General features: G+C 42.7%; 1 protein-coding gene across 1 annotated transcript; it reads right to left on the reverse strand.

The window, feature by feature from the left end:
* Positions 1–787: 787 nt before the first annotated feature.
* On the reverse strand, positions 788–26,665 carry HAPSTR1 (HUWE1 associated protein modifying stress responses). Its single transcript, XM_086373946.1, has 4 exons — positions 26,107–26,665; positions 25,330–25,410; positions 15,066–15,341; positions 788–3,201 (listed from the first exon to the last, which is right to left on the reverse strand). The coding sequence occupies exons 1-4, from the start codon at positions 26,330–26,332 to the stop codon at positions 2,957–2,959; spliced, it is 828 nt and encodes a 275-aa protein (XP_086230072.1). The 5' UTR covers positions 26,333–26,665; the 3' UTR covers positions 788–2,956.
* Between the last annotated feature and the right edge of the window lie 210 nt (positions 26,666–26,875).

The raw sequence follows: 26,875 nt of genomic DNA on the forward strand, positions 1-26,875 counted from the left end.
GTTGCATGGCAATCTTTAAGGCCAAAAGCCAAAGTGACCTAAGTTTAATGAGCTCTGAGAGCCCTTGGGAAAAATATCTCAGCTAGTTATTTTGTAAGCCTGAACTTCCATTTTATGTCAAAGTTACTCAGATGTGATGACCAAAAACAAAACTGCAGACAAGCCCTGGGGTTTTTTGGTTTTTTTAATTATTTATTCATTGAATGATTTAAGGTGTGTACCACTACTCCAGTTGGGTAACCCACATTGAAGAATTTGACTGCAGGTCTTTAGGTACAGCCAAATGCTTTCCATTAACTTTACTCTATAAAATACTAAACATATATAAGTTTTTAATGCTTCAGCCATGCTCAGAACACTGCAGAAGGGTAAACAACCCACTCATGCCAAGTTAACGTGATGGGAGCAGAACTCATGAGCTGTGACGTCTAAAGGAATCCGAGAATCTAGCTTAAGATGAAAAGAGGTTCTGTTCCCCCAACGTAAACTGTTAAGGTTTAAAATTCTGCCTACACTGTTCTCAGAGACTGGAGGAAAAAAAGAAAAAAATTCGTTATTGAAAAAGTATCACACACATATGCAATCTTCCATGATTTGTTTTGCATCTAAAATGGCACAAAGAAAGGCTGCAAAAAATCTAGCAGTCAGAACTAAATTTTCCTAAGAGAAATTACCTCCCTTTTAACCTCCTGGGTCTTCGGCAATGGGGTGGAGATGGGGAAGGAGTTAACCGGTCCGGCGACAAAGCGCATTTAGAATTGAATGCAATGGAAAAAACTAACAAATGTTAAAGTTTTTCAAAAGTTTAATGGAGCCAATATATAAATTGTGTTCTGGCAGACGTGAAGACCTGCTTTCTCTTACCAAAGAAAATGGCACATGTTTTATCAAAATTTGACAATCCAGAGTAAAGGGTACTGAGATTCAGAGCACCAACTAAAACAAAAACCACCAAAAAAATTTTTTGTCACTAACTTGGAGAGAGGAACTACAACCAAGGCATAAATGGGAGATTAAATATGTGTTCCTCAGCCTCAAAAACCTTTAGGAAGGAGTTCTGACCTCTTGTGAGCAACGCTTCACACCGTCAAACCCAATTCCAGAATCTAAATTTACAAAGATAGAAAACAAAGATAACTCCAAATGCATTTCTTGGTATATTCCAAAAGGAAGTGTAAAGTATTGAGAATACACAGGCTTGTCCATTTCTGGTATAATGATAAACTGTTATAATTCTTCCTATCATATTAAAAAAAAATCCTTTTTTGCAAAAATTTAGAAATGCCTTTCATTCCTAGGTTTAGCATGGAACTGACTTTCTTTAAATAAGGGCTGTATCTATAGTGAATATAGAACTCCAGTTCACACATTTCCATTCACATCCCACCTGTCAATGAATATTATGGTGAACTTAGCAAAATTTCTTCAAAGATTATTAAATGGCTGGAGAAAATTGCAAACGTTAACAAAGTGCTGTGAGTAATTACTGGAAAAACCCTTATACTGATTTGCAATAGTCTTTAAAGGATAAAAAACAGGAAGTAACTGATACTGAACTATAAGTTTGCAAGGAAACATTGTCACTGTCCTACTTGAGATATATATATATATATATATATTATAATATGGTAGAATAAATTACAGTACCTGGCAGGCTGACATCAGTTCTTCATCTAAAAAAAGACTACCATTCAGTTCAAGATATTAAAAATGAAGATGAAACATGCTCTAGAACACTGTAGCTACAAGAGGTCTTATACTTACTCAAAAGAGGACTCTATTGAGAACTTTTATTTAGGTCTAACCTAACATCTAGAGGACTTCCATGCGATTCCATCTTTTCCCAGAATGAGATTCCAAACTGCACTTTCTAGGAGAGGGATTTGGAGTTGGGTTTTGCTATTTAAATTGGGATCACATTAATTATTAGCAGACAAAAGACCTTTCTCTTTCACCCATTCCAACGGAAACTGCACAAAGCAGAACATTCATGAAAAACGTAAAACAGGATATGAAAGACTACAGTGCCTAGCCTCCCCAACCACCCATCTCCCTCTCACTAATACTGAACCAAAAAGGAAGTCCGTTCTGAAGAATTCGTGACCTCTCTACTTCAGGTCACCATGAATGCAGTCAACATGCTTACATTTACCACTAGGATAGTACCCTGCTTGGGAAGTAGTACTTGTCTTAAAAATGAATTATTTTAAGCCTATAGGGTTAATTGGGGGAGGGGGGCAATTTAATAATATTGCTACTTTTAGAGCACTAACACACACAAAGTGAATCCAATAAAGTTCTGTGTATTGATTCAGTATTAAGTATTAATTGCATGACCATCATAGCACCTCTTTACATCACACAATCACCAGAATTATAGACTGCTTCAAAAACTAAAAAATAGGGCACAGTTCAATAGTAATTCAAAGTTGCACGCTGTTACTAGAGAGAAACCAGGTGCGTGGTACAGTGTTGCTGCAAAAATGGAAGCCTGGAGATCTGACGAGGAGGCCAGATCGTGTGTTTTAGACAATTTGAGAAACCTGGCAATACTGGTGAAGCAAAATACTCAACACAGCAGGAAACGGACCCTCCCCCACCCCAAAAAAACCATCCTATAACCAAATAAACATCTGATATTTCCTTTCCCTTTGAGAATAAATACAGTTAAGGTCACTTTTAGCCTTGAAACGGATATATGTTTGCCTATGAGGATCCTACTACACGGTATCTGATGTCCTCTGCTAGGATTATACTTGTAAGAAAGCCATTGTTACAAGAGGCATCTACTATAAATACCTAGAACTTTCTTTTTATGGCAACCACTATAGGATTCACTTGTCTTAAACAGTGAACAATGGAAGATGGCCTCGTATGTTTCCTTTGCAATAATAGTAATATGTTGAGGATCAAGTGGCTTTCAAGCAGCATGGTGGGTGTGAAAAATGTTTGCAGTTTAGATCATTCTGTTGCGTTTATGGGTTGGTGAGTCTGTAATGACATCGCCACACTGGGCTGAGGTACGCTTTCTAGTTCCACCATTGTCCAAGTGGAGTGCCATTTCTTCTGATATGAAAGTGTTCAAATCGACATCATGGAGTCCATTTCTCCTTCGACTAGCATTCGATCCACTGCTTACATGTGTAGGAGAGCCTGGGGTACTCGAACGCACGCTTATACTAGCCATTGCACCACTAAGACCTAGGAAGAAGAAAAAAGGTTTTAAGAGTTGCTCGATTATTCCACCCTCTTGAAAGCAACCCACTTTTACTTTCAACGTCGTCATCGCGTCAAAGGAGGTCTGCCTATTTTCCTCACAAAGGGGTTCACCGGGGGAGCGGTTTTTTCCCTGCAGGAACGAATCGTCTGACACAGGAGATGTTCATTGGTAATACTAATCAATATTTACAATCCAGGTAACTACCAATTACTGGAAGCTTATGATACATGGCAGGCACCCTGCTAGGTGTACAAATCCATCAGGAAATCCTGCCATCTACTCTATGAGGTAAGCGCTACCTGTAACCTAAGAGTTGAGGAAGGAGGTGCTGGTTTTAAACAGAATGTTTCCCTTGCCCTGTCTCTGAGCCAACAGATCCCTGTGCTGTGTGCACAGGGGAGCCCACAGGCATTTCTAGGCCTGAGTGGACTCAACTCTGACATCTCTATAAAGTGACTTTATAATTTAGCATCTAAAACAATACACTATTGAGCCTTAAAAGCGGTCCCTAACTATTAAGAATAATCCTTGGACATCAGATACAAAGTGATTCTGCCCTGGACAAATCAACCTACATGCTCACCCCAAGGTCTGGACTGTACTCGGGACACCCTAACTCAACATCATCTCTAATCCTTCAGAGAAGGGGGGAGGGCAAGGGTAGTATAAAAATTCCTGCTGCCTTGCATTCAAGGTTAAGAGTTACTAAATCCAGAGCATTCCAGCACGCGTGGTTGGACACTCATTCCTTAGACCCCTGAACAGTTAAAGGAGGCAAATGTATGTTCTGCTTCTAAATGCTCGGGACACACCTGTGAAAGGCACGAGAGGGCCAGGAGACACGCCACAGAATTGGATTCAATAACCTGACTTCACTGGATTTTCCTTCTTATGAACAGCCCCCTTGGGCTATCTGAGTCTCATAATGGATTTCTTCGTTGCTTGACTGAACTGATACGATCTAGTATAATCAACATTCACAAAGAACAGGACTCCTATCTTAACAAGTCAGCTTAGAGGTTGATTTCCTAGGGACCCATTCTAATTTACTCTGTAAATGTACTTTAACTTTGATCATTAGGGAGCAGAGAATCCTTTTTCCACTTACCATACCAAAGCGTTTAAATTCCCTTTGACACCGTTGTCACTCTACAAATAGCCCGTGAACGTCCACCAATCTTTGGTAGCCCCCACCGCCTCCCAGGTACTCTCTGCAGCCCATACCTCCCTTTCTAAGCTGCTCTTAACTCCTTCCTGCAGGAACTAACCAGTCCTCTCACTGCCCTCCGGGCAGCAGCAGCACCCTCTCGCCCTTCCGCTGGTGGCCAGGGGAAATCTGACCTCATCTCTCATGGGCTCTAAGCCTTTCCAAGGCCAGTGCCCAGTAAAAATAAATAAATGCACTAATATTGGAGTACTTCCTAGGTCAGGCACTTTTTCGTTTCATCCTTGGAATAACCCTATGAAAACTGTATCCTCTCCCTTTTGCAGATGAAAAACCAAGGTTAAAAGGTTAATAAGTAAGCCACTCAAGGTCACACAGCTAGCAAGCAAAAGCCGGGACCCAAGACTCAAGCAGAATCTAAATTCCTAACTCTATCCACCTCTTCAAGTCTCAATTCTTTCAGCACGGAAGTAGCCTCAGGAATTTAGGGTCTCAGCCTACCTCGTAGCATCTCTGTGGCTCCTCTCCCGTCTGCTCTCTTCAATCCCATCCTAACACTCAATCCTTCACTCCCAGCATTAACTCATCTGCGGTTCCTAAAAACGGCCTGGTCTGCACCTGCCTTCCGACATCTGCTCCCCACTGCGTGAAGCCCAGGTCCCTCCCACCTCTGCCTCCAGTCCTGGGCAACTTGCCCAGTTCTCCTATCTCTCCTGTGAAACTCCTGTTCTCAGCCTGCCCACTCCTTCCTCAGTGGCCTTCTCTTCTGTCTGTCTGTCTGACATCAGCCAGCTACGCGCCTTGGCCCCTGAAGCTTACCTACAGGAGTGATTTTCCACATCATTGCCACAGGAACAGACCTTTTTCCTGAGCTCAAGGGCCCATCCATATTTCTAACTGCCCGTTGGCCCTCCAAACCTAACACCTTTGGGGGAAAAACTCACACTGCTTCTTCCCTAGCTGACACAACTTTATTAAAATAAAGTAAAACAGGAAAGGAACACTCTGGGCTGATGTCACCTAGCACAGTACCACTGCTCATCTCTTCCCATAGACAGTACCTTTTCATCTGCATCTCGTGAACGTAACAGTGTCTGGCACATAACAGAAAGCTTCAAGGCCTTACCCCTCACTCTGAAATCCAAAGCTGTTGATGTTTATTCACCTCTCCAATGTCAGGAAACACACCCACGTGGCTCTCTTATTATGTCTTTGTCATGAAGATAACACTCAATTATTTCCAACTTGCTGGATTTGGTCTTTTGTCTGTTTTTAAGTTCTCCATCAAGACTAAACCCCTTGAGGGGGACAGCTGTGCCTTTTTTCCTAATCTCGCATCCTGTAACGTATTACTGAAAAGTGTCCACATACTTGAGACAACCTTTTCATACCTGTTTCATAACGCAGGAGGTTCTAAGGTAATTATGCTGCAAAATATAGGCCCTCGGCAATAAACTGGGCTATTTCAGTAATTAAACTTGGGATCCCCTGAGCATTTGAGACCCCAGAAAGAACAAACTCCGCTCCAATGACCTTCCTGTTAATGTAGGAGCCACGTGGCTGTATGTTTAACATTCAAGGCTCATAAAACGCTCCATGAGAAGTGAAGAGTCACCTCAAACAAATGCTTCAACTGCTATCCTCCATGAAAAAAGAAGAGAGATTTTAAAACATCAATTCGGTCCTTTTCAAAATTCCCCCAGTAACTTCCAGAAAACCACAATCTTTTTTCTGTTGGGTGTATGACCCTGGGCTTAGTTTGACAGCTAAAGCAGAAGTCACAATGTGCAACATTACCTATTTTATTTTCTACTCTCAGCAGTGAAAATTCTTTTCAAGGTTTAACTTACAAATCTTCCCCAAAAGAAGACTTTTCATCACAAGGGTCAAACAAAAAAATTAAGATTAACAACCAAAAATATATGTATTTTAAACAACCCAAATTTTATTTTATAAACCAATGACAGCTACTAGGAGATGCTTTAGGAAACCTTAGCTAAGCCACATAAACAATCACAGGCCTATACAAGTACAGAGAATCTAAACATGCTTCAGAACTAAAAAAAAAACTAAGTTGTATGGCCCAAGGGCATACGACTTAATTTCTACCAAAACACACTTTTTCAAAAGGGCTATGGGAATATCAATTGACAAAAAGCAGTAGAACAAGCAGTATGATTAGACAGAAAAGTCTCCATTGCTTAATACAAGATAAACTTAATCATTTTAAAAACGTGTCTGCATTCCTTTTAAATGATTAGTGCAGGAGTGGGGGTAAAAAAAAAACAATTAGGAGGATTTAATCATACTCTAAAAGCTCCCATGGGAGCAAAAACAAAAGTTACAGTCCAGGTTATAGGAATCTAGGTTACATGGCAAATTGTTAAAAGCACATAACTATAATTTTCATACCAAGGTCATGCTCAGGGTCATAAGAAAATCCTGTTTTCAGAATTAATTACATGTAATTCCAGTTTACCAGCACATAGTTAGGTCACATAGAGGCACAAAGAGCAAACGCAGAACCCAGCCAGCTTCCCTTCCTCCGACCCGCAGCCCTGGCAGTGGCCTCGAGGCAGCCTCTACCCTTTCCGCTGGCCGCCCAGCCTCCTGCAGCACCTGCGCGCCTCGCCCTGGAGGACAAGGCCGACCGTCCACTGTTTACCGCGGATCCACTCAGCGCAGCTCCAGGACCCTCGGGCAGGTCTGCGCGCCACCAGCTCTCTCATCTCGGGCAGAAGGGGGATGTGAAATCCCCACGACTTGGACCAACTGATTAACATCCTGACTGGAAGCCCTAAGAAGCTGGCATTTTTGCATTTGAAATGACTTGCACTATTCAAATGGAAACACTTCCTTTGCACAAAGTGTATTCTGAGGTTTTAGGTAAGCAATGTGTGTAAATGTCGTGTTTTAAGTGCACAGGGGGGAGAAGTTCAAGCATGAAAAAGTGCATTCTACTAGGAAGACTTAGGTAATTTGAAGTAGATACCACTCCCCACCCCAATCTGTGAATTGTAATTCTGAACTTTTATTGAAGTAAAGCACACTAAATCAAACCAATTACAAAGATACATGTGTCACACCAAGAAAACATTTTCAGTTATGCTGACAGCCCAAAATGCTTTCAATTTTTCAGACAGTTTTAATGCCATGGGAAAAATGCTCACGTCGTTAAAATGAAAAAAGCAAGATACAGTACCATATATGCAGTATGAGCTCAGCTATGAAATAATTTTAATATTTATACATTGAAAAAAAAAAGACTGGAAGAAAATGCACCAAACATTTAACTGCAGTTATCTCTGTAAAGTGGGACAGCAAGATACTGAGTTTTTCACTTTTTGGAAATTTTCAAATCTTCCAAGAAATCAGTATTATTAAATCAGAAAACTAGTGAAAAAAATTAAATGTTAAAACTGTTTCACAACTACCAATGGATTATTAAGGAAGTACTAGGTGAGTAAACTGGCTTTAAGGCCTGGCTACATGGACTCCTTTTTCACCTCAATGAAAAAAGTGTCCAAGAAAATTTTACTGCAAAGTCTTAAGTTTTGTATCATTAATGCCAGCAGCTTTAGTTAAGCCCCATCTCCAAGAAACTTCAGTAGCTAATATCTAAATCTTAATAAACAGAAAATGCCAACTTTTCATCAAAAATTTAATGCTATCTTAATTGCCTTGATTGTTTTTCTTCTCAGAGGCTGGTCTGAACAAAGGCTATAATTAAAAAAATTCCAGCCTTCAGAAGAGTTTCAATTAAAGAAGATTATTTTAAATAATCAATTTAAAGCAATTAAGAGATGAGATTTGCTTTTGGTGCATTAATCTCTTACATCTTAATTCCCAAGTAAGTTTTGCAAACATTTACTGTGAAGTAACTATTGACAGTTCTCTGTTATTTCAGGAAGATGCAGAATGTAACATTCAACAAGCATTTATTAGGAATCTACTGTGTTCCACACATTGTGCTAGGTGTGTGGGCAAGACGTGGAAAAGGGATTCTCAAAGACTGGATATAAATCCCCCCACAAGCCAGTTCTAATCTATTCTCTGCAACTGAAACTGCCAAGAAGCTTCTTTCATACTGTACCATCTGTTTAAAAGAACTTAACCTAAGTATTTGTGTGACTGTCAACGTTTGTTTCTATGTATTTAACTTTATCAGTGGAAGAAATAAAAAGTGATAGAAAAGGAGAAACAGGAACCAAGCATCAATACTCAAATTTCTTCTTAAATGTACAGATCTCAAGGTTACCAGGAAGACACAGGCCAATGTTGTGACAAAAATAACAAAAGCAACAGAACCTGTGCTCAAAGGAGAAAAGAAAACCCAACTGGTCTATACTGCCTAAAATCACAGCTTTCCAAAATACCAGAGGAAGCAGGGAACCATTTTATGACAAATTAGCAATCTGCCTTACTTTTTTTTTCTAGGTAAAGATGTCTATGTAACCTTATATCCCTGAACACGATTTCAAATGAATGACTTTTTCTTCTAAGGCCCTACATACACTCAGTCTCCCCAGATCCAAGAATCCAGTCAAGCACCTTAATGATTTAAGAGACTAAGGATCACCATATACGCCAGAAAGACTTTGTTAGACATGAGAGAAGCCAGATATGGAGCCTATTAACTCCTCAAGTGACGGAACTGTGCCTCAATCTGATTGCCTGGGATTACATGCCTCAAACTGACTAATAATACAATTCTATTAGGCTAGAAACTCCTTGAGATATTATGTGATTCATCTTTGTATCATCTGCTCCTATCACTAGCTTCTGAAAATCAGAATGCCTGGCTATTTACTGTGCTCAGTAAATGCTGGGCAATAGGAAAGACTACAGAATGACAATATACATTTTTAAATGACCACACCTTTCACAAAAGGATTTTAATTGCGTAACACCACAGTCAGCCAGCCAAACACACACACGCACAGGGGTTTCCCAGACTAAAACTGCTTGACTTCAACCCTCACTGAATACTATGTCGTCTTCTTAAACGCACGACACATTATCTCAAAACAAAACAAAACACATCAAATTTAAAAACTCCTTTCCCTTTTGGCAAGGGGAGAATTCTCCAGTATCATATCAAAGGCCAGATTGCCTGCACTTGCTAAGGCCCTTTCAGTAAACATAGTAGCCCACTGTCTTTTTTAAACTGATGTTGTTGAAACAACATGGAAGGAACTTGAACTTGAGCAAGGAGGCATCTTAAAGCCAAATGTCAGTGACAGCAATGGTTCACCCACCAGTTACCCACTCTTTAACACCACACCCTGTGTGAACTGAATAACTTTACACAGAGTCAAATCCAGGCCCAATGGGATTAGTTCCCTGTACTGCAGTTAGTCATCAAAATGATTTCTGGAACTAAACCCAAGTGTCTCCGATTTCTATGGAACAGTCTGAACCAGGGCTAGAAAGGTACAAAGACCACCTCTGAGATGATCTGAGCGAGAGCAAGGTTTTTAATAGAGTTAGCAAATGAGTGAGGTCTGACTTGCACCATAGCATCCTCTCCCATCCAGGTCTCTTCCACACCTGGGCCCCATTCTAACTCTGGATCTTTTTCATCTAATCCCCATGACGACAAACAGAACTCCTGATGACAAACAGACTATCCTTCAATCCCCATGATGACAAACAGACTATCCTTCAATCTAAGGCTTTCTAGACTCAACAGTAGCTTGGGCAAGTCAAGTCAGCTCAGAATCTTTCCACCACCAAGCTCCCAGCTTGAAACATGAAACAAGCTCAAGATTTTAGTAAGTAATAATATAAATAGGTAGTTAACACTAAACTTTAAATCATTCCTTCCTTTTGAGTAACTGCACATTTAAAAGGCCACCCTTACTAAAAGGAGAGGCAAAGTACCCTCTAAGGCCACCTGAGCTCCAGGCCTGTTTTTGGAGTACCGCCATCAGGGCGCTCACAGGACTTGGAACTAACCGGAAGTCCTCTCCTCTGGAGGCAAAGAACATTTTACCTGTGTAAAGGCGAGGTGCTGTACTTGGCTTCTCATTCTATATATCGCCTTACAAACAAAACACGTCACCTTTTCAGAAGTGACTGCCCTGGAGAGGTTGGCCACCCTGCCCAAGGTCATCCTGGGAATGCAGCCTAGGTACAAAGCCTGACTACTCTTCCTGCTAAAACCAACCAGAAATATAGGTCACAAGCCATTCATCTTCAAGCCTATGTACCCAGATTCACTTATGGGGAAAACCCCCAGGAAGAAATACCAAACTTATGTATGTTCTAATGTGTTTAGGGAAGAAAAGTAAGCTTAGAGACCTGCCGGGGGGCAGGGGTATGAGGAACCCTAAATGTACAAATAGAGGTAACTGAATTTGGGAGCCAGACAGATCTGGAATACCTATTCAAACATTTACTGACCTGGTCTATTTTAGTCAAATAAGCCTTTCATCATCAATAAGATGGCAATAACCCTGGGCAAATGTGGACAGTGCTCCCCTAGCAGGACGCTGACATGACCTAACACTCAAAGGACTGCTCTAACGGTGCCTCATCACCCTCCGCCCTGCTTCAAGTCTCAGCTGTTTGGGGTGAAGAGGTGACTGTGCAACAGTCCTGAGATACACCTGCTCTGTTCTCCATTCTCCTCACCCTCATACTGCAGTCACCCAGGAAATCTGTGAGCCTCAACTCTCTGTAAATGTTCTCTGCTCTGTTGACTTAACAGACCTCTGAACCCTGTGTTAGGCTCAGGGCACATCTAGCCCAGGTTCTGTCACAGCCAGCAGCTCTGAGACACAGCCCTGCCCCACCACACCCCTAGTCTATGGACAAGGAGAACAGATGCCCCACTCAGGCAAGACCAGAGAACAGGGAGACTGAAGACAAGCTTCGTAGCAGAGGAGACGTTCCATCAGTCTGAAGGGGTCAACAGGCAGAAGAGAAAAAAGCTTAGAAAAAACCATGAAGGTATTCAGATGATGACACAATACGGCTAAGAAACCTGACCCAAGGTCAGATCAACTGACAAGGGCCTTACAATGTCACACTGAGTTCTAACTTCATCCTACAGACCACAGGGAAACGAACGTTATTTTTCAATGAAGCAACAGGATAGAGATCACTCCAGTGGTCCCAGGAAAGATGGACTGGAGAATGGGTCAACTCAGGACTGGGAAGCAAGAACAGGCAGGAGATGATTCCAAGAGCCCAGGGGTCCCCTCCTCCAGAAAAGCCTTCTCTGAACTTATCGCTACAGCACACTGTGGAACATTCTTTTCTGACCCCAGAACACCTTACATATGACATTAAAATGAATTATCCAAGTGTGCACTGGCCTCAACAGAAAAGGAAGCACCCTATTCAATCGTATTTTCCCTAGAGACTATACAGTATCTGCCACATACCCATTTGCTGAGTGCAGAAATGAGGGAAAAAACATGGTTTTGCTTTAGTTAGGGATACCCTGGTGGAGATGTAGGCCAGGGCATAACAGGGTATACATGTTTAAGCAGTCTGGAGAAAGGATCTAAACTGTAAGGATAAATTTTAGAAATTAAGACTAAAAATCCCTTAAAGGGATTGCAGGAGGTAGCTAACAGCTAAATCCAGGGGAATGTAACCTATTCCCCTAAGTCACTGAAAGGTCAGAGATCAAAGAAGCCTAAGGAGAAGACCAGAAAAGGAAAATTTCTAGAAGAGAAAGGATGGCTAAGAGAGAGCTAATCAGAAGACAGGCAGGGAACCACAAAATGGTCCAGATGATCTTTGGTCTATCTGCAATCTGTTTACATAAAAACAAGGTGCCAGCTATGAATCCAGTTCCCAGTAAATTTTAGATAATATTTTTTTTAAGACAAGCATGATTAAGAAAAGGAGAAATCAACATAGAAAACGCATATGCATTTCTCTGATTTCCATGAGTTTAGCATCCAGATGAGGACATATCATGTACATAGAAAATGAACATCACATGCTGCAAACAAGTGCCAAAATAAAGCACTAGATTATATTCCTTAAATTTCAGCAACCATTAGCTGACAGTTTTGATTGAAATTGTTTGATAACTATTAATGTATTGAGTTGGCCAAAAGATTCATTTAAAGAACCTATGGCCAACCCAATGCTTTTAATTGCAACTGCATATTTAAGTCTAAGGTTATGAGGGGTATTTATCAAAGGACCTTATCATTGGACCCTGTCTAACATGATATACTCTACAATTATGTCTCGGCCATTTTTATTCAAATAAAAAACATATTTTAAGCATATACGGGAGCATTGGTGGAAATAAGAATTTAGAAGCTAATTTGAAAAAAAATACAAGAGTAACTGTCCTCTCTTGTGAGGACATGAGGTCGTCTGTGGATAAGAATAAAGAAACATTACCTCCTACACGAATGTTTGCTTTGATTAGAAACTTAAAGTCGGACTCAATTCTTTTCCTACTTCCCCCGGGACCCCAAAACTTCATAAATGTAGCCTCTCCCTCCAAAGAACCCCAAGAACTTCAATCTGACCTCATACTTCATAGATCTGGCAATGAAAATTATGTGCAAAACCAAATTCTGACAAGCATGCACCCTAATTAGGATATTTCCAAATATATTTCAAAATATATGAATAGTTTTGACTTCAATTTACAAACTATTCAATAAATCAGATCATCAGGACACCAGGTTACAAAGTTAGCCACTAAGTCAATTTACAATTTAGTTAATAATGCCCTATTATTAGAAATCATTTAAATTACTCAAAATACTCAATTCAGACTAGCATTCTCAATTCATGGATGTCCTTTAAAACCAACAGAGCACAAAACTCCTTGTTTCTGTATACTCTTTACAAGCTGCTCTATTACTGCACTGCAACTTCACATTTTAACTACGTGAGTTCAGCGCATGAGCCCTAGGAATCCAATATATTCCGTATTGGCACTACTTCATAAGTCTATCAAAGTGGAAGGTTATTTTTTTAAATAGCTTTAAAATTAAACTTTCTAAAACCCTCACAATTCAAACACAAATCAAAATTATAAATAGTACCTTCCTAAAATTACACCATCACTAAAACTCCCAAAGTTCAGTAAAATAATAAATCACAAATTTGAACAAACTCAATTTAAGAAAACATAATGGGAGTTGGAGAATATAGTAGTTGTGGGGGGTGGGCTCCTGGCTTGTCCTTACAATGTGTACAACTGCAGTAAAGGTTTTATAGCAAGAGTGGCATTTATGTTTCTCAAAACTGTTTCCTGTAAGAGCATAATTCAAGGGAAAAAAAGACTCTTAAAAGAAAAATATGGAATGAATCATAAATCCACTGGATGACAAAGAAAATCAAAATGTTTAAGGAAACACAACTACATCAAATACTAACATGCACTACAATTAATCTAACAAACTGTACATGTCTAGTAATTTTTTTCCAAACTTAATGGTAGAAGATGTGAAACTCTTAATTCAAGAGAACAGATCAATCTCTATTTTGCCTGAGTTTCAAAAATTCCACTATGTTAGGAACAGCAAGCAGTCTTAAGTACTGCAACCATACATCATGGACTTTCTTGCAATAAAACGTTTTTGTGTTTTTAACTGATCATAAAGTCACAATCAGGACAGGGAAAAATAACAACACTTTTCCCAAGTCCATGTTCTGAATGGGGTTTTAGGTATAAAGAAGCAATGCTTGCCAAAAAGAAAAAGAATCTCTGTAAGCATTAAAGCTTCGATGATATAGAAGCTCTCTGTATATATCCCACTTCTTATTACCAGGTTACTTTATTTCAGATGACTTCCACTGTGGCCCAGAAATGTTAACTTTTAACAAGGCCCATGACCTAACTCACTAATGACTGCTTTCTGCGTAGTCACTTGCACAATCCATGTTTTCATCTTGGCTTCAACACCAAGTCTTGTTATTCTGTGGTTGTATTTTTACAGCAGTATTGAATGACCTATAGAATACCTCTCCCACTTCTATCTGGAAGCCTGTATTAGATAACAAGCAACAACAGACCTACTGACTACATTTCCCAGGCTTCTCCAGTAGGACTTAAACCCTTCAGCCAAGAAGGCCATCTGACAGCAGGTCTGGCCTGGGGAGATGGAGATGGACTTGGCCTCTGACAGTCCTTACTATCAAGCAAGGCCCTCTGGACAACAGGTGTAAGGAAAGCCAACCTAACTATTCTCACATCTGTCCTCTCCTCCTCGGGCCCATCAACACTCACCCTCTGCAGGCACACTCAATAATCTAAGCTAACGAAGGGAGTTCCCAAGAGAACTCCCCCAACAGTTACCTGCCTTACTTGCCTGTCACTGACTAGGCTCTCCAGGCAATTATAAATGCGACAGAATTCTTAAGACACAGAACTTCCTCTTTGACTCAGAAGAGTAAGAGAGTATGTACAACAGAAGTGTAAAGCAATCAATTCTAATTAATGTTGCAAAAGATGCAGTTATTATAATACCAATCAGCTCAAACTAACTTCCAAAAACAGTTTTTAGGATAGGCTGGCTAACATTCAAAAACTGCCCATGTAAGTTCTTAGCTTACATTCTATTTAAACATTTCTAGAGCAAGTAGGTACTATTATAGACAAAAAACAGTATATCTGGATCTAAACCTAAATGTGAAATTGGATCCACACACTCTTAACCATTTTTCCAAAGAAATATGTTTAAACGGCTTTACCATGCAGAGCTATGGCTTCCCGGAAGGGTTGCAAATCAGTCTCTACAGATGAGCTAGTTTCCGTTGAAGTAGCTCGGTTAGGGGACACTACAGTCAGTCTTGGGGGAGCTCTAGAATTTCGTGGCGGAGGAACCTTTCCACACAGGAAGCTGATCAAATCTTCTCTACGAATAGTTCTTCTGCGCTTTTTAACCCAAGCCAACACATCCTTATTGCGTCGTTGATAGCCAATCTGAATTCCAATATCAAAACTTCTCTGATGAGTATCCACGCTTTCTGTTAGAAAAAAAGAAAAAGATACATCATCATCAGTAGAGCCAAGGCGCCTTCCCTCCTACAGAAAACCATTTTATAAATTCACCAAAATGAGTATCATTAAGTAGGGGGCTCTGTAAGTCTATCAGTAATCTATCCCACTGAACTTCATTCATGTTTAAAATACTATACATGACATCTAATCACAACTGCCTAAATTCAGTAAACATATCACACAATCTTGGAACTTCTGTCTTGTTCTTTAAAAAAAAAAAAAAAATCAGATACAAAGAGGGACTAATTATTAGCCAAATTATTACCATTTTAATAATGTTTCCTTAAAAAGGTAACTTAATCTAAGCAACCTAGCTTATTTAACAACGCTGCTGCTGCTGCTAAGTCACTTCAGTCGCGTCTGACTCTGTGCAACCCCATAGACGGCAGCCCACCAGGTTCCTGTCCCTCAGATTCTCCCGGCAAGAACACTGGAGTGGGCTGCCATTTCCTTCTCCAATGCATGAAAGTGAAAAGTGAAAGTGAAATCACTCAGTCGTGTCTGACTCCTAGTGACCCCATGGACTGCAGCCTACCAGGCTCCTCCGTCCATGGATTTTCCAGGCAAGAGTACTGGAGTGGGGTGCCATTGCCTTCTCTGGTATTTAACAATGCTAACAATGGGTCAATCACTAAACGTTTATTGTAACATGTAATATAACAAACATAACAAATATAACAAAAATACATAACAAAATGTACATGAATACCTTGCACCACCGTCCCCTCAGTGCAACTGAGGAAACAGGCACTGGGTGACTACCACAGGATTCAAGAGCTGGATTTTTGGTCCAGAGTCTGTGGGTCTTAACCACTAAGCTATACTGTCTCTCAGAAAAATGAACTCTCAGGAGTTCTATCACATCCTTCAACAGATGACTGAACACTGCCACAAATCACTCAGGCTGTGCTCTCCTTGCAAGTACTGTGTCACTTCAGATATGTACTCCTACTGACAGGTTCAGCATCAAGAACTGGAAACACTAAAAGCAGGAGCAGGGCTTCCAGGTGGCACAGTGGTCAAGAATTCACCTGCCAATGCAGGAGATGCAGAAGACGTGGGTTCAGTCCCTGAGTTAGAAGATCCCCTAGAGGAGGAAATGGTAACCTGCTCCAGCATTCTTGCCTGGGAAATCCCATGGATAGAGCCAGAGGAAATTCCACGAGACAGAGGACAGGGGCCACAAAGAGCCGGACATGACTGAATACACACACAGACAGACACACAGACACACACACGCCGTAGCAAATATTTTAAAAATTTAACGGAAAACTAACACTGACTGACTAGTCACCAAAACCAAAAAGCACTGTGGGAACAAAAAGCCACACTCACTTCCCTAGGGATGTTTTCATTCTGCTTACAGTTTCCAACAGTTTTCTGTAACTTCTAACCATGCCCAAAAGACCCCGTCCTAAAACCCCTCAGACTGGTCTCCTTACCTCCCAGTAGATACTGCCCCCTGTACACACTAAACCCAAATTTTCAGTAACATGAGGCCTGTCCCTAGACCAAAAAAAAAACAAAAAACCATGATGCCTGCCCTTTAGTGGCTTTACAGCTGAAAGAAAAATACCTGGTAACTTAAGTTACTGCAATTTATTTTTAGTTGAGCTGTTATGTTAGCAGGAAAATCACTAATACATCTTTAACGACATTAGAGAAGATGGTTCCTTTCCCCAAGTACGAATTCTCATTTAACACACAGAACCATTCATTTTCCTGGCTTTGATTTTAATTCTATCTGCTACATCTAAAGTAGATGCTGAAGGATAAGCAAACCAGTGAATTAAGAGCTGTGTCCCAGAAAGGTAACAATCCAAACATCACAGGGCTCCCAAGCTGCTTGAATTTGCATTATTAAAAAAGATGGGGACTTCCCTGGTGGTCCAGGGGGTCAATCCTCTGGGTTCCCAATGCAAGGGGCCTGGAGTTCAATCCCTGGTTGGAGAACTAGACAGATCCCACATGCCACAACTAAGACCCTACACAGCCAAATAATATTAAAAATAAATAAATAAATAGCAACAGGGTAGCACAAACAGAATTTTATAATAAGGTCTATTCTTTAGCAGATGATCAGTTTTTGTTGCTAAAAAGAAAAGCGCAACAAGTTGGTCATGCGAGTACTCTGGAAAATAACAGATTCCATCACAGCTTTCTAATTTTACAGATGTAAACGCTACTCCTGAATGATTTCTCCAGTGTCTCACTACTAGTATGCCCAAGTTACAGTGTGAATCAATGTGTTCTGATTTCTCATTTTATCGTCAACAAAACAAAGCATGAACCCCATTTAAAAAGTGAACAGCATTTAAGAGGATAAATGCCTTCCCATCTCTTAATCTTAAAAAGACTTTGATGAAGCCAACCTTAGATAAAGGGTGGATAATCTCTAAGATGACCTTGTAAGGCTGCATGTAGACCCTAAGTGATTCTGAAAGAGCTGGAAGCACTTTCAAGAGAAATTAAGTTATGGAGTAAACTAACCCCACCCCATGCAACCACAAAAATGAGGGTAGCTGTCCAGTGTGATGCATCTACAAGAAACCAGGTTTCTACAAACCTGCCCTACCTAAGAGCATCGTTGTAATCAAGCTCTTAACCAGAGAAGTTTGTTTCCACAAAGAATGACCCAAGAAATTTTAATTTTTAGAGAACCAAATGGGGGTAAGCCCAGAACTGGAAGTACATAGGGAAAAAGTTGAAAGCATGAAAGGGGTACAAGAAACAAGTGTGAAGCAAGCACAGACAGTACAAAGTAAGATGAACCAGGCATGTAAATGTACACCTGACAAAACAGACAGCAAGGCTGAACTTGATACAAAACTCAAGAGCCAAAGGAAGGAACCACGTGAGGCGGCTTTAAAAAAAAGAGAACAAAAACCTGACAATCCTGGGAATACAGAGCTGTGACTTGTTTTGATTTGAACACATGAGGAAATCCCAAAAGTCAGATCTGCAAAGGGCTGATGCTTTAATCACAGAGCTGAACAAAGCTGGAAAACTCAATATTCATAGTTTTAAAAGCAGTTATGCAACAAGCTGTGAACCTCTTAAAATACTGACCAATCATTTCATCTTCAAAAGTTCGACACAAATCTCAACATCAGAACCAACCAAGAACACACTAAGCACTTTGTAAACAGACTCTTACAGACTAATAGGTACAGGAGGAGAAAAGCAGACTGAACATGAATGTCTTCAGGTGCATGCTTTTGCTCTGTCTGGGCATAAATTTGGTCTTATACCATTACAGCATATCCTGAAAGCCAAAGCCAAACACTGCCACATAAATTAACCCAATCTCAGTCATTTCCTTAAACCAAGAATATCATGCTGACACTATAGTTCTTTATAGTTCTTTAATACCATAAAAAAGGCTAAGTACTAAAGAATTCGAACTGTGGTGCTGGAGAAGACACTTTAGAGTCCCGTGGACTGCAAGAAGATCAAACCAGTCAATACTAAAGGAAATCAACCCTGAATATTCATTGGAAGGACTGATGTTGAAGCTACAAACTTGGGTCACCTAATGCAAAGAGCCGACTCACTGGAAAAGACCCCGATGCTGGGAAAGATTGAAGGCAAAAGGTGAGAAGAGGACAGCAGAGATGAGATGGTTGGATGGCATCACTGACTCAATGGACGTGAATCTGCACAAACTTCAAGAATAGTGGCAGGAGAAATGAGCCTGGATTGTTGCAGTCCATGAAAGAGTCAGACATGACTTAGCAACTGAACAAATGTTAAAGAATTTTGAAGAGTTACTTGGTTGAAAATGAAACCTTCCTATCACATTCTGAACTAAGCAGAAGAGATAAAATGCTTATTGGAGAATCTTAGGAGTAACTAGACTAGATTTTTAATCACAGGTTACTTTAGGGTCTAGTAAGATAATAAACACTCAAAGATGGCCTCCAGAAAGCTCTCAGCCAAAGACTGCTTTGAATACATCTGAACTTTGTCAACTAGACCACCAAGTTCTAGAAGTGCGGAGCACAGAAAGCTGTGCAACAGTCTTGTGTCCAACAGTATTTTACTGATGCCAAAGCCACTGTAGAAAACAGCCATAAGCGTGAAGGTTAGGAAAAGCCCAAGGGCATCAAAATGTCAATCTAACCTTTCATCACAACACATTCATTTCCTTTCTCAAGAAACAAACTGATTCATACAAGAAACAGTAGACATCTTTGCTTCGTACTGAAAAAAAAAAAAAGTTTTTATATTAAGTAGCTGAAGTAATAGCTAAAGTGACAGTGGAAGAGAGGGAAGCCTGGCATGCTACGGTCCATGGGGTTGGAAAGAGTCGGACACAACTTACTGACTGAACAACAACGTAAGTAGCGAACATTGAACTCAAAGAATTTTTATCAGTCTCATTTTTCCACCACTGGCAAGGGATAGCAGGCAAAGGATCCATGATTTCTGAGACCAAGACCAAATGCAAAACTTTGTTACATGAAACAGACATAATCAGATTGCATGTATGAGTTAACCAAAGCAGATATCCCAATTTCATAAACAAGGAGTTGGAACTGAGGCTCAAAGGGCCTCGCCCAAAGTTAAGACAGCGAAAGCTCTTTCTACAGTAATTTCTTCCTCAACAACAGAGAAGCCATCTTCCATTTCTTTAGGGGACCTACAAACCAGAAAATCACAGACAGACCAAAGCGCATTTCCAAGGAATACTAACTACGAAACATTTGAACTTAGAATTAAATCTGCACTAACTAATTACTCTGCTCTAGGAAAAAAAAATATATACATATATATATGTTTCATTAGAAATAATTTATGAGTCATGTCAAAAAAAGTTTTTCAATTGTTTTAAGGAAGTAGTTTCTGTACATTCTGTAACATAGTATCCAAAATAAACAGCAACCTCTCTGTAACTTATATACTGACTTAAATCCTCGCCAGCATGAATGGCAGGACTCAGGGAGGATGCAAGCAGCCCCCCGCCTGCATCCAGTCTGTGTCCTCCCTCTCCTAAAGGTATTCCAAGTCTCTGGCTAGCTCTGGGGGAAGCTTCCTCCACATCTGCTCAAATGATGATACGTTTGGTTTAGTCTCAAATCTGTACAACCCCAAAACTGTGGCTATTCTACCATGTGATTGTTCAGGCCAGGATACTGGAGTGGGCTGCCGTTTCCTTCTCCAGGAGCTAACATACTGAAACTCACCTACTGACAAAGCCCAGAGGGGCAGGCCCACACATGGAAGGAGAGCGCTGCAGAGGAGGAAGGCCTGAGCCACTGGGTCCAGTCAATCCCACCCTCAGGCTTCAAGCTAGAGAGCAGCCAATCCGTGTCCAGCCTGACTTTTATCTTCTGGTCTCTGCAGCCAAAATCTTCTTTTACAGAGAAGTTACACATAAGAAACCGACTTGTCTTCTGTAAAACTTCACAGGTAAACACTAAGGGTAATGACTGAGGCTGCTTCTTAACAAGACTCTGGGTATTCAACCTTAATCCATACTAGAACATTTTGAACACTCTCAGAGTAAAAGGAAAGTCACTCAGTCCTGTCAGATTCTTTGCAATCCCATGGACTGTCGTCTGGCAGGCTCCTCCATCAATGGGATTTTCCAGGCCAGAATACTGGAGTGGGTTGCCATTTCCTTCTCCAGGGGAGCTTCCTGACCCAGGGATCGAACCCAGGTCTCCCGCATTGCAGGCACTCTTTACCATCTGAGCCACCAGGGAAGCCCCAACAGTCTCAAAACTCAATGGTTTTCTGTAGCAGGAGAGTTACAAACCAACTCCAAGGTCAAAACAAAAGCTCAAACTTCAATATCTGCCTGCAGGTAGATTATACTTTCTCTGACCAGCTATTTAAACACCCCTCATCCACAAATTTTTAGTACGTTCTGTTCACTTTAGTTCACATACAAACCCAAGAGGGTCACACTGAAGTGAGAACAACATACTATAGAGGATCTGGCATCAAGATGTCTGAAAACTAAGGACTTTAAAGGGCATCCTACCATTTTTCTCCCCTGTCGATCCTATTTACATTTAGCCCTTTTAGGGAAAGATGAAGACACGCCACAGAAGTTATTCCAACAGAAGGAAATTTCTTCCCTTCATGTTAAGCACAGCCCACAGCCAGAAACATTATCTGAAAAACAGGACCAACGCATAGTCTGTGACCACCAACACAGTCCTCGCTTGAAGACTCACTACATGCCATACTAAGAGCTTGGTTACTAAGCTGTGGGTACTTAAACCTATTTCCAGTTGAGAAAATGAAGGCACATTATAGTGAAATAGTTTTTGTTCCATTATCTGTCTCCAGGGTCATACAACTAAGTAGAAAGAACAGTCTGAACTAGAGGCATCATGGGGAAGACTCCATGATAATGATGCTCCTGGCCTTCTGCAAGTGCTGCTAGATTCACACCTTGAGGACAAACGCTGAGCAAAGACAAAACCACAAACATCTTTAATATAAACAATATCATAAGATCTCAACATATATGGTAAAAGTCGATATGCAACTCAAGTTTCAGACAGTTTTAAAATGTGGACAGCTTAACATAAGACAAAAATCAGAAAAAAACATATTGACAGCAATAACAGAGAGAGAAGGGTGAGAAGCGGTGCCGGCAAGCACTGGCTCGCAGGCGGCTGCTGCAGAGCCAGCGGAGTGCAGTGCCCACCTCCGATGACCAGGAGGCTCCACAGGACAGCTCTGTCCTCCAGATGGCCACTAGCGTCAGCCTCTACTGACATTAGAAGCAATTTCGAATTAATGAGTCAGGAGAGAGATCAAAACCAGTCAGCCAAGGAAACAGGAGGTGGATTTAAGAGGCAAACAGGCTTGACCAAGCAGTTCTCAAGTAAGCATCAACCTGGACTAAGTTAAAAACCTTAGTAACTTCACTCCCTTTTAGTTGTAGACATCAAAAAATGTACTAAGCCAGGGATACAACCACACTGAATATTTAACAAACAGCACTTCCTTTAAATGTACCAAGTCAAAGTAAAAACAACCACCAGTCATCAGAATGTTCTTCCCCAAAGACGCCCATGTCTGACCCAACTTAATATGTGAAGTGGAAGGAAGCATGCACTCCATTTCGCTCAGTTCCGTCCACACTGAGGACGCCCCAACTCTCCTCCAAGTCTCCAGTCACATGTAACCAAACCAACTGAACGTTCCATGTTTCAAAACCCCACAGGCAATCAAAGGGGGCCCTCTGCTAGACTTTTACCTCATTCTGACTTCCCTAAGCACTCACTGTAGCTGTTATCAAGAAGCTAGTAAAAGTGCCAACCTCTGCCCAGGCTGGGTGAGGCAAAATGAGCCATTTTTAGCTTGTAGGATAAGTGCTTAATCATACAAAGTACAAGAGCACTGTCCATTTACAGGGATCCCTCAAAACCATCTCCCCACCTACCCCCCTCCTGGAAATTACATTTAGATATTGAATCAGAACTGTGACTAAATTTACCACTACTTACAGCTGCATGTACTGTGACACTACCTTGCTAATTTTATTGATTCTATTTAAAGTGCTCAATTATTAATACAGCTGCATTCTTTTCTCTGAAGACCACACCCTGAAAAGAAGGAAGAATGTGAGGATCTGCAGAGCTCATCCACACTTTCCTTGAATCAGCTAAACAAAGAATAATGCTGCTACACAACCAAATTCCACAAACCACAATTAACCACTCCTCAGGTAAAAGAGGATGGTAAAAGGGGATGTATTTCATTTTACAGAAATAGGATAAAAAATAAAACTAAGGCTGGACTGACAATCTAACATTTGCAATAATGCAAGAATTTCATGTTTGTTTAAAAAGGAACTCAATGTCTTTCATCAAGTTTTCTGAACAAAGAAAAACTAGTACACTGTTAAAACACTTTCAAATCAAGTAAACTAGGGATTATTTCAGAGTTCAGCTTCTGAGTCCATTCTTTTCTAAGAATTAACACTAAAGAAAACTGCCAGCTATAGTCCTAAGGAGATATATTCCAGGAGCACACCAACAGCACCAAAATCATAGAACATTCATATCTGTGTATGCCCTAGTCAAAGAGCCTGGCACATAAAAAGGACTTAAACTAAAAAGTAACTGCTAAAACTGAGTGGATACACTGTGACACCTCCACACAACAGAACACTAGTCAGGAAGGAGTGGGGAGGAGGGAGCACTGCACTGTTTGTTAATATCAACAATGTGAACTCAAAGAAGCATCTCAGAAACATTATGGAAAGTGGAAGAAGCCAGTCACAGAGGGCTCCACGCTATACGGTTCTATTTGCTAAATTAAAGAAAGGCAAAAACCATACCTACAACAATCAAATCAGTACTTGCCAGGGGCAAGGGTGAGGGGATAGATATATCCTGTTTACTAACAAAGTGGTTGTCAAATTCAACTTATACATTTTAAAAGAATGATCTTTATGTAAATTATACTCCCAGAAACTGGAATTTTCCAAGTATTATTTCAAAATTTCCTGTTTGGGTGAAACCTAGAGTAATTCCAGAGAACGTTCAAAACCCTCAAATAATAATGGATGCTGAAAGTCAAAATTTAAGCAAATCAGTTACATAAAATCAAAGTTGACCACTGGGACACCATTTAATCATTTCCCTTTTTTCAGTAAGCCTGGACTATTAGTTCATCATTCCCTGAAACTAACACTCCATTCATCACTTTATTCTTACATTCTCTAATTACCATCCCAAAAAACTGCAAGATCAACCCAGGAAATCCAAAATAAAGGACGTTTTCCCCTAAAGACTACTATCTTAATTTGCTCATTCTTACACAAGAATAAAAATCTGAAAATCAAGTCTGCTCCACAGCCAGTTTCAACCTATTTTGATAATTTTGAAATGCACAAAGTTTTATTGCAATTATCAGTTTTTAGCCGTTTAAAAGCATTTAATTACATTTTTACTAAGATTAATACTCAAATTCAGTTTCTTTTCCCACAGAAACCTTGCCAAAAATCAAAACCAAATTTCCAAATCTTCAAAAATCGAGTAATACACAAAATCTAAACCCACTGTTACTGAGAGTGCAATGGGCAAGAATATTCAGGCACGTATGGGGGGGGGGCGGGGCGGGATTAACTGCATAAAGGCACTACCAAAAAACACAAATCAACTCAAACTGATCAGATTTCCTACCTACAGTGAGACGTCAAATAGAAGGTAGCTCTGAAAACAAATATTTGATGCAGTTGCCAGGGAATAACACCATGTTCACGTGAGCACAGATTATTCCAACTAGTTTCCAATGCACCTAAATGCAGGGCCTACAGGAAACTGCTTTCCACGAGATCCTTTTCCAAAAACAAGTGTCCCTCCCACCTCTGTCCTTGAGACAAACTCTTCTTCCCCAGATGCCCAAACAGCACGTCTGGCCGGCTGGAGTGCTGGGCCTCTCAACTTGGGCACTACTGCCATCTGGGACCTGGGATAGGGATTGGTAGGCGGTCTCACGAGCAGCAAGCCTATCAGTGATGACATTAGCGTGTCCCTTGCAGGCGTGCTCAGTCGTGTCCGACTCTCTGCGGCTCTATGGCTCCTGCCAGGGTCTTCTGTGCATGAGGATTTTCCAGGCAAGAATACTGGAGTGACTTGCCATTTCCTTCTCCAGATCTTCCTGACCCAGGAATTGAAGCCGAGTCTCCTACATCTAACCACTGAGCCATCGGGGAAGCCCCCTAAAGTACCCCAAACACCGACAAATGCGGGCGAGGGGGCCAAACGACCCCAGATGAGACCCCGTTATCTGGAGGTGACATCACACCAGCGGAATCCTCCAGTTGCAAGCTACTGACACTTAAGTGGCTGGATTCCGGGGCAGGAAACACTTCGGCGATCGAGATCGAGGCGGCCCTTGCACTCAGAACACCCGACAGAAACCCGGACGCAGGCTACCCTCCTCCCGCCCCCAGCCAGCGGCATGGCCGCAGGTTCTCTTTACCTTTGTAGAGGTTCGTGACGGCGGTGGCTGCGTTTTGGAAGGGAACCCACAGAGAAAGTCCTGGTTGCTGACACACCCGGTCTGAAAAACGACGAAAGGAAGAGGGAAGACAAAAAAAATAGAAACACACACAGAGAAACACACAAAGACAGAGAGAAAGAGAACAAGCAATGAAACTTGGGCGTCGATCATTCGGGAACGGCCATATTAGATTTCGCCATTTTGTTCAAGTTTCGTGATCCCGCGCGGGGTGGTGGACCCGAACAGAAGGGGGGTCGGCGGCGGGGCGGCCGGGGAAGCCGCCGGAGCTCGGGGCGGAGGGCAAGGGGGGCGCAGCCAGGGGCCGAGTCGCGGCGGAGGGAGGCGGCCCCTCAGAGTCCCCGCCCCGAGGCCGGCTGCGGCACAATAGGGCCCCGGGGCCTCCTCCCTTCGCCATTTTGTGACCGGGGGCTCCTCCCTCGCCCTCCCAGGCCCCGGGGAGGCGCCGGCGTCCCGGCCTCAGAAAGGAGCAGGGGACCCCCTAACCCGAGCCCCGCTGGGAGAGCGGCCCCTAAGCCGGGGCGCCCCCTCAACCCCGCCCCGAGCCGGGCCCCGGCCCCCCCCCCAACCCCGAGCCCCTCCCGAGGGCCCGCCTCCCGCGGCGCCATCTTGCGGGGAGGGGGCGGCGGGGACGCGGCACGACGGCCGGAGCCCCAGACCCCAGGGCTGTCCCCTCGCCGACGGCCGGCCAGCCCCGCGGGGACGGGGGCGCAAGATGGCGGCGGCGGCGGCCCTCACCTTTGTAGAGCTGGGCCACGGCGGTGGCCGAGTTCTGGAAGAGGTGCCACAGCTTCTGTTGCTTGTGCTCGGGCTGCGCGGCGGCCGCCGCCTCCTCCTGCAGCTCCGGGGGCAGCTGCTCGTCCTGCTCGGCCTCGGCCAGGCACTGCCGCTCCCACTTGGAGAACCAGTGCTCGGGCCCGTGTTCCTGGATCTCGGCCTCGCCCTCCTCCTTCCGCTCCTCCATCCTCCGCGGCCTCCCGCGGCCTCGCCGCCGCCGCGGCCGCGTCCTCCTCAGGCGGGACCCCCGCGGGAGCGTCGTCGTCGAGCGGCCCGGCGACGGGGCCCAGCGACCGGCGGCGGCGACGGCTCCTCGCGGCGGCCCAGGCCTCCTGCACCCCGACGGCCTACGAGCCCCGCCCCGCGGCCCCGCGCTGCCCGGGACGACCCCCGCCCCGGACCTCCCCACCCCCGGGCCCTGCCGAAGGTCGCCGCGGACCGGATCAACGCCGCTTCCCCTTGCCTCGCCGGCCCGAGCCCGTCTACCGCCCAGCCATGGCGCCGCGGCCTCCCTAGGGCCGCTGCCGCCGCAAACCGCCTAGCCCTGCGCGCAGACCGGCTTGCGCCGCCGAGCCCACCCCGAAGACTGAGGAACGTCGTCGTCGCAGCCGCCGTCGACGCCTCTGCGGCTGCTGGTCTCCGCCCTCCCCCGCCCACTTGCTGACTGGGGGAAGCACCACCCACTCGGCCCCCGGCTTCCCCGCCCGGTTGGGGCGCGCCCGCTCTAAGG

The sequence above is a fragment of the Bos grunniens genome, chromosome 25, assembly GCF_055505025.1.
Source record: "Bos grunniens cultivar Pamir isolate PY7600 chromosome 25, Bosgru_T2T1.0, whole genome shotgun sequence".
Classification (NCBI taxonomy): Eukaryota; Metazoa; Chordata; class Mammalia; order Artiodactyla; family Bovidae; genus Bos; species Bos grunniens.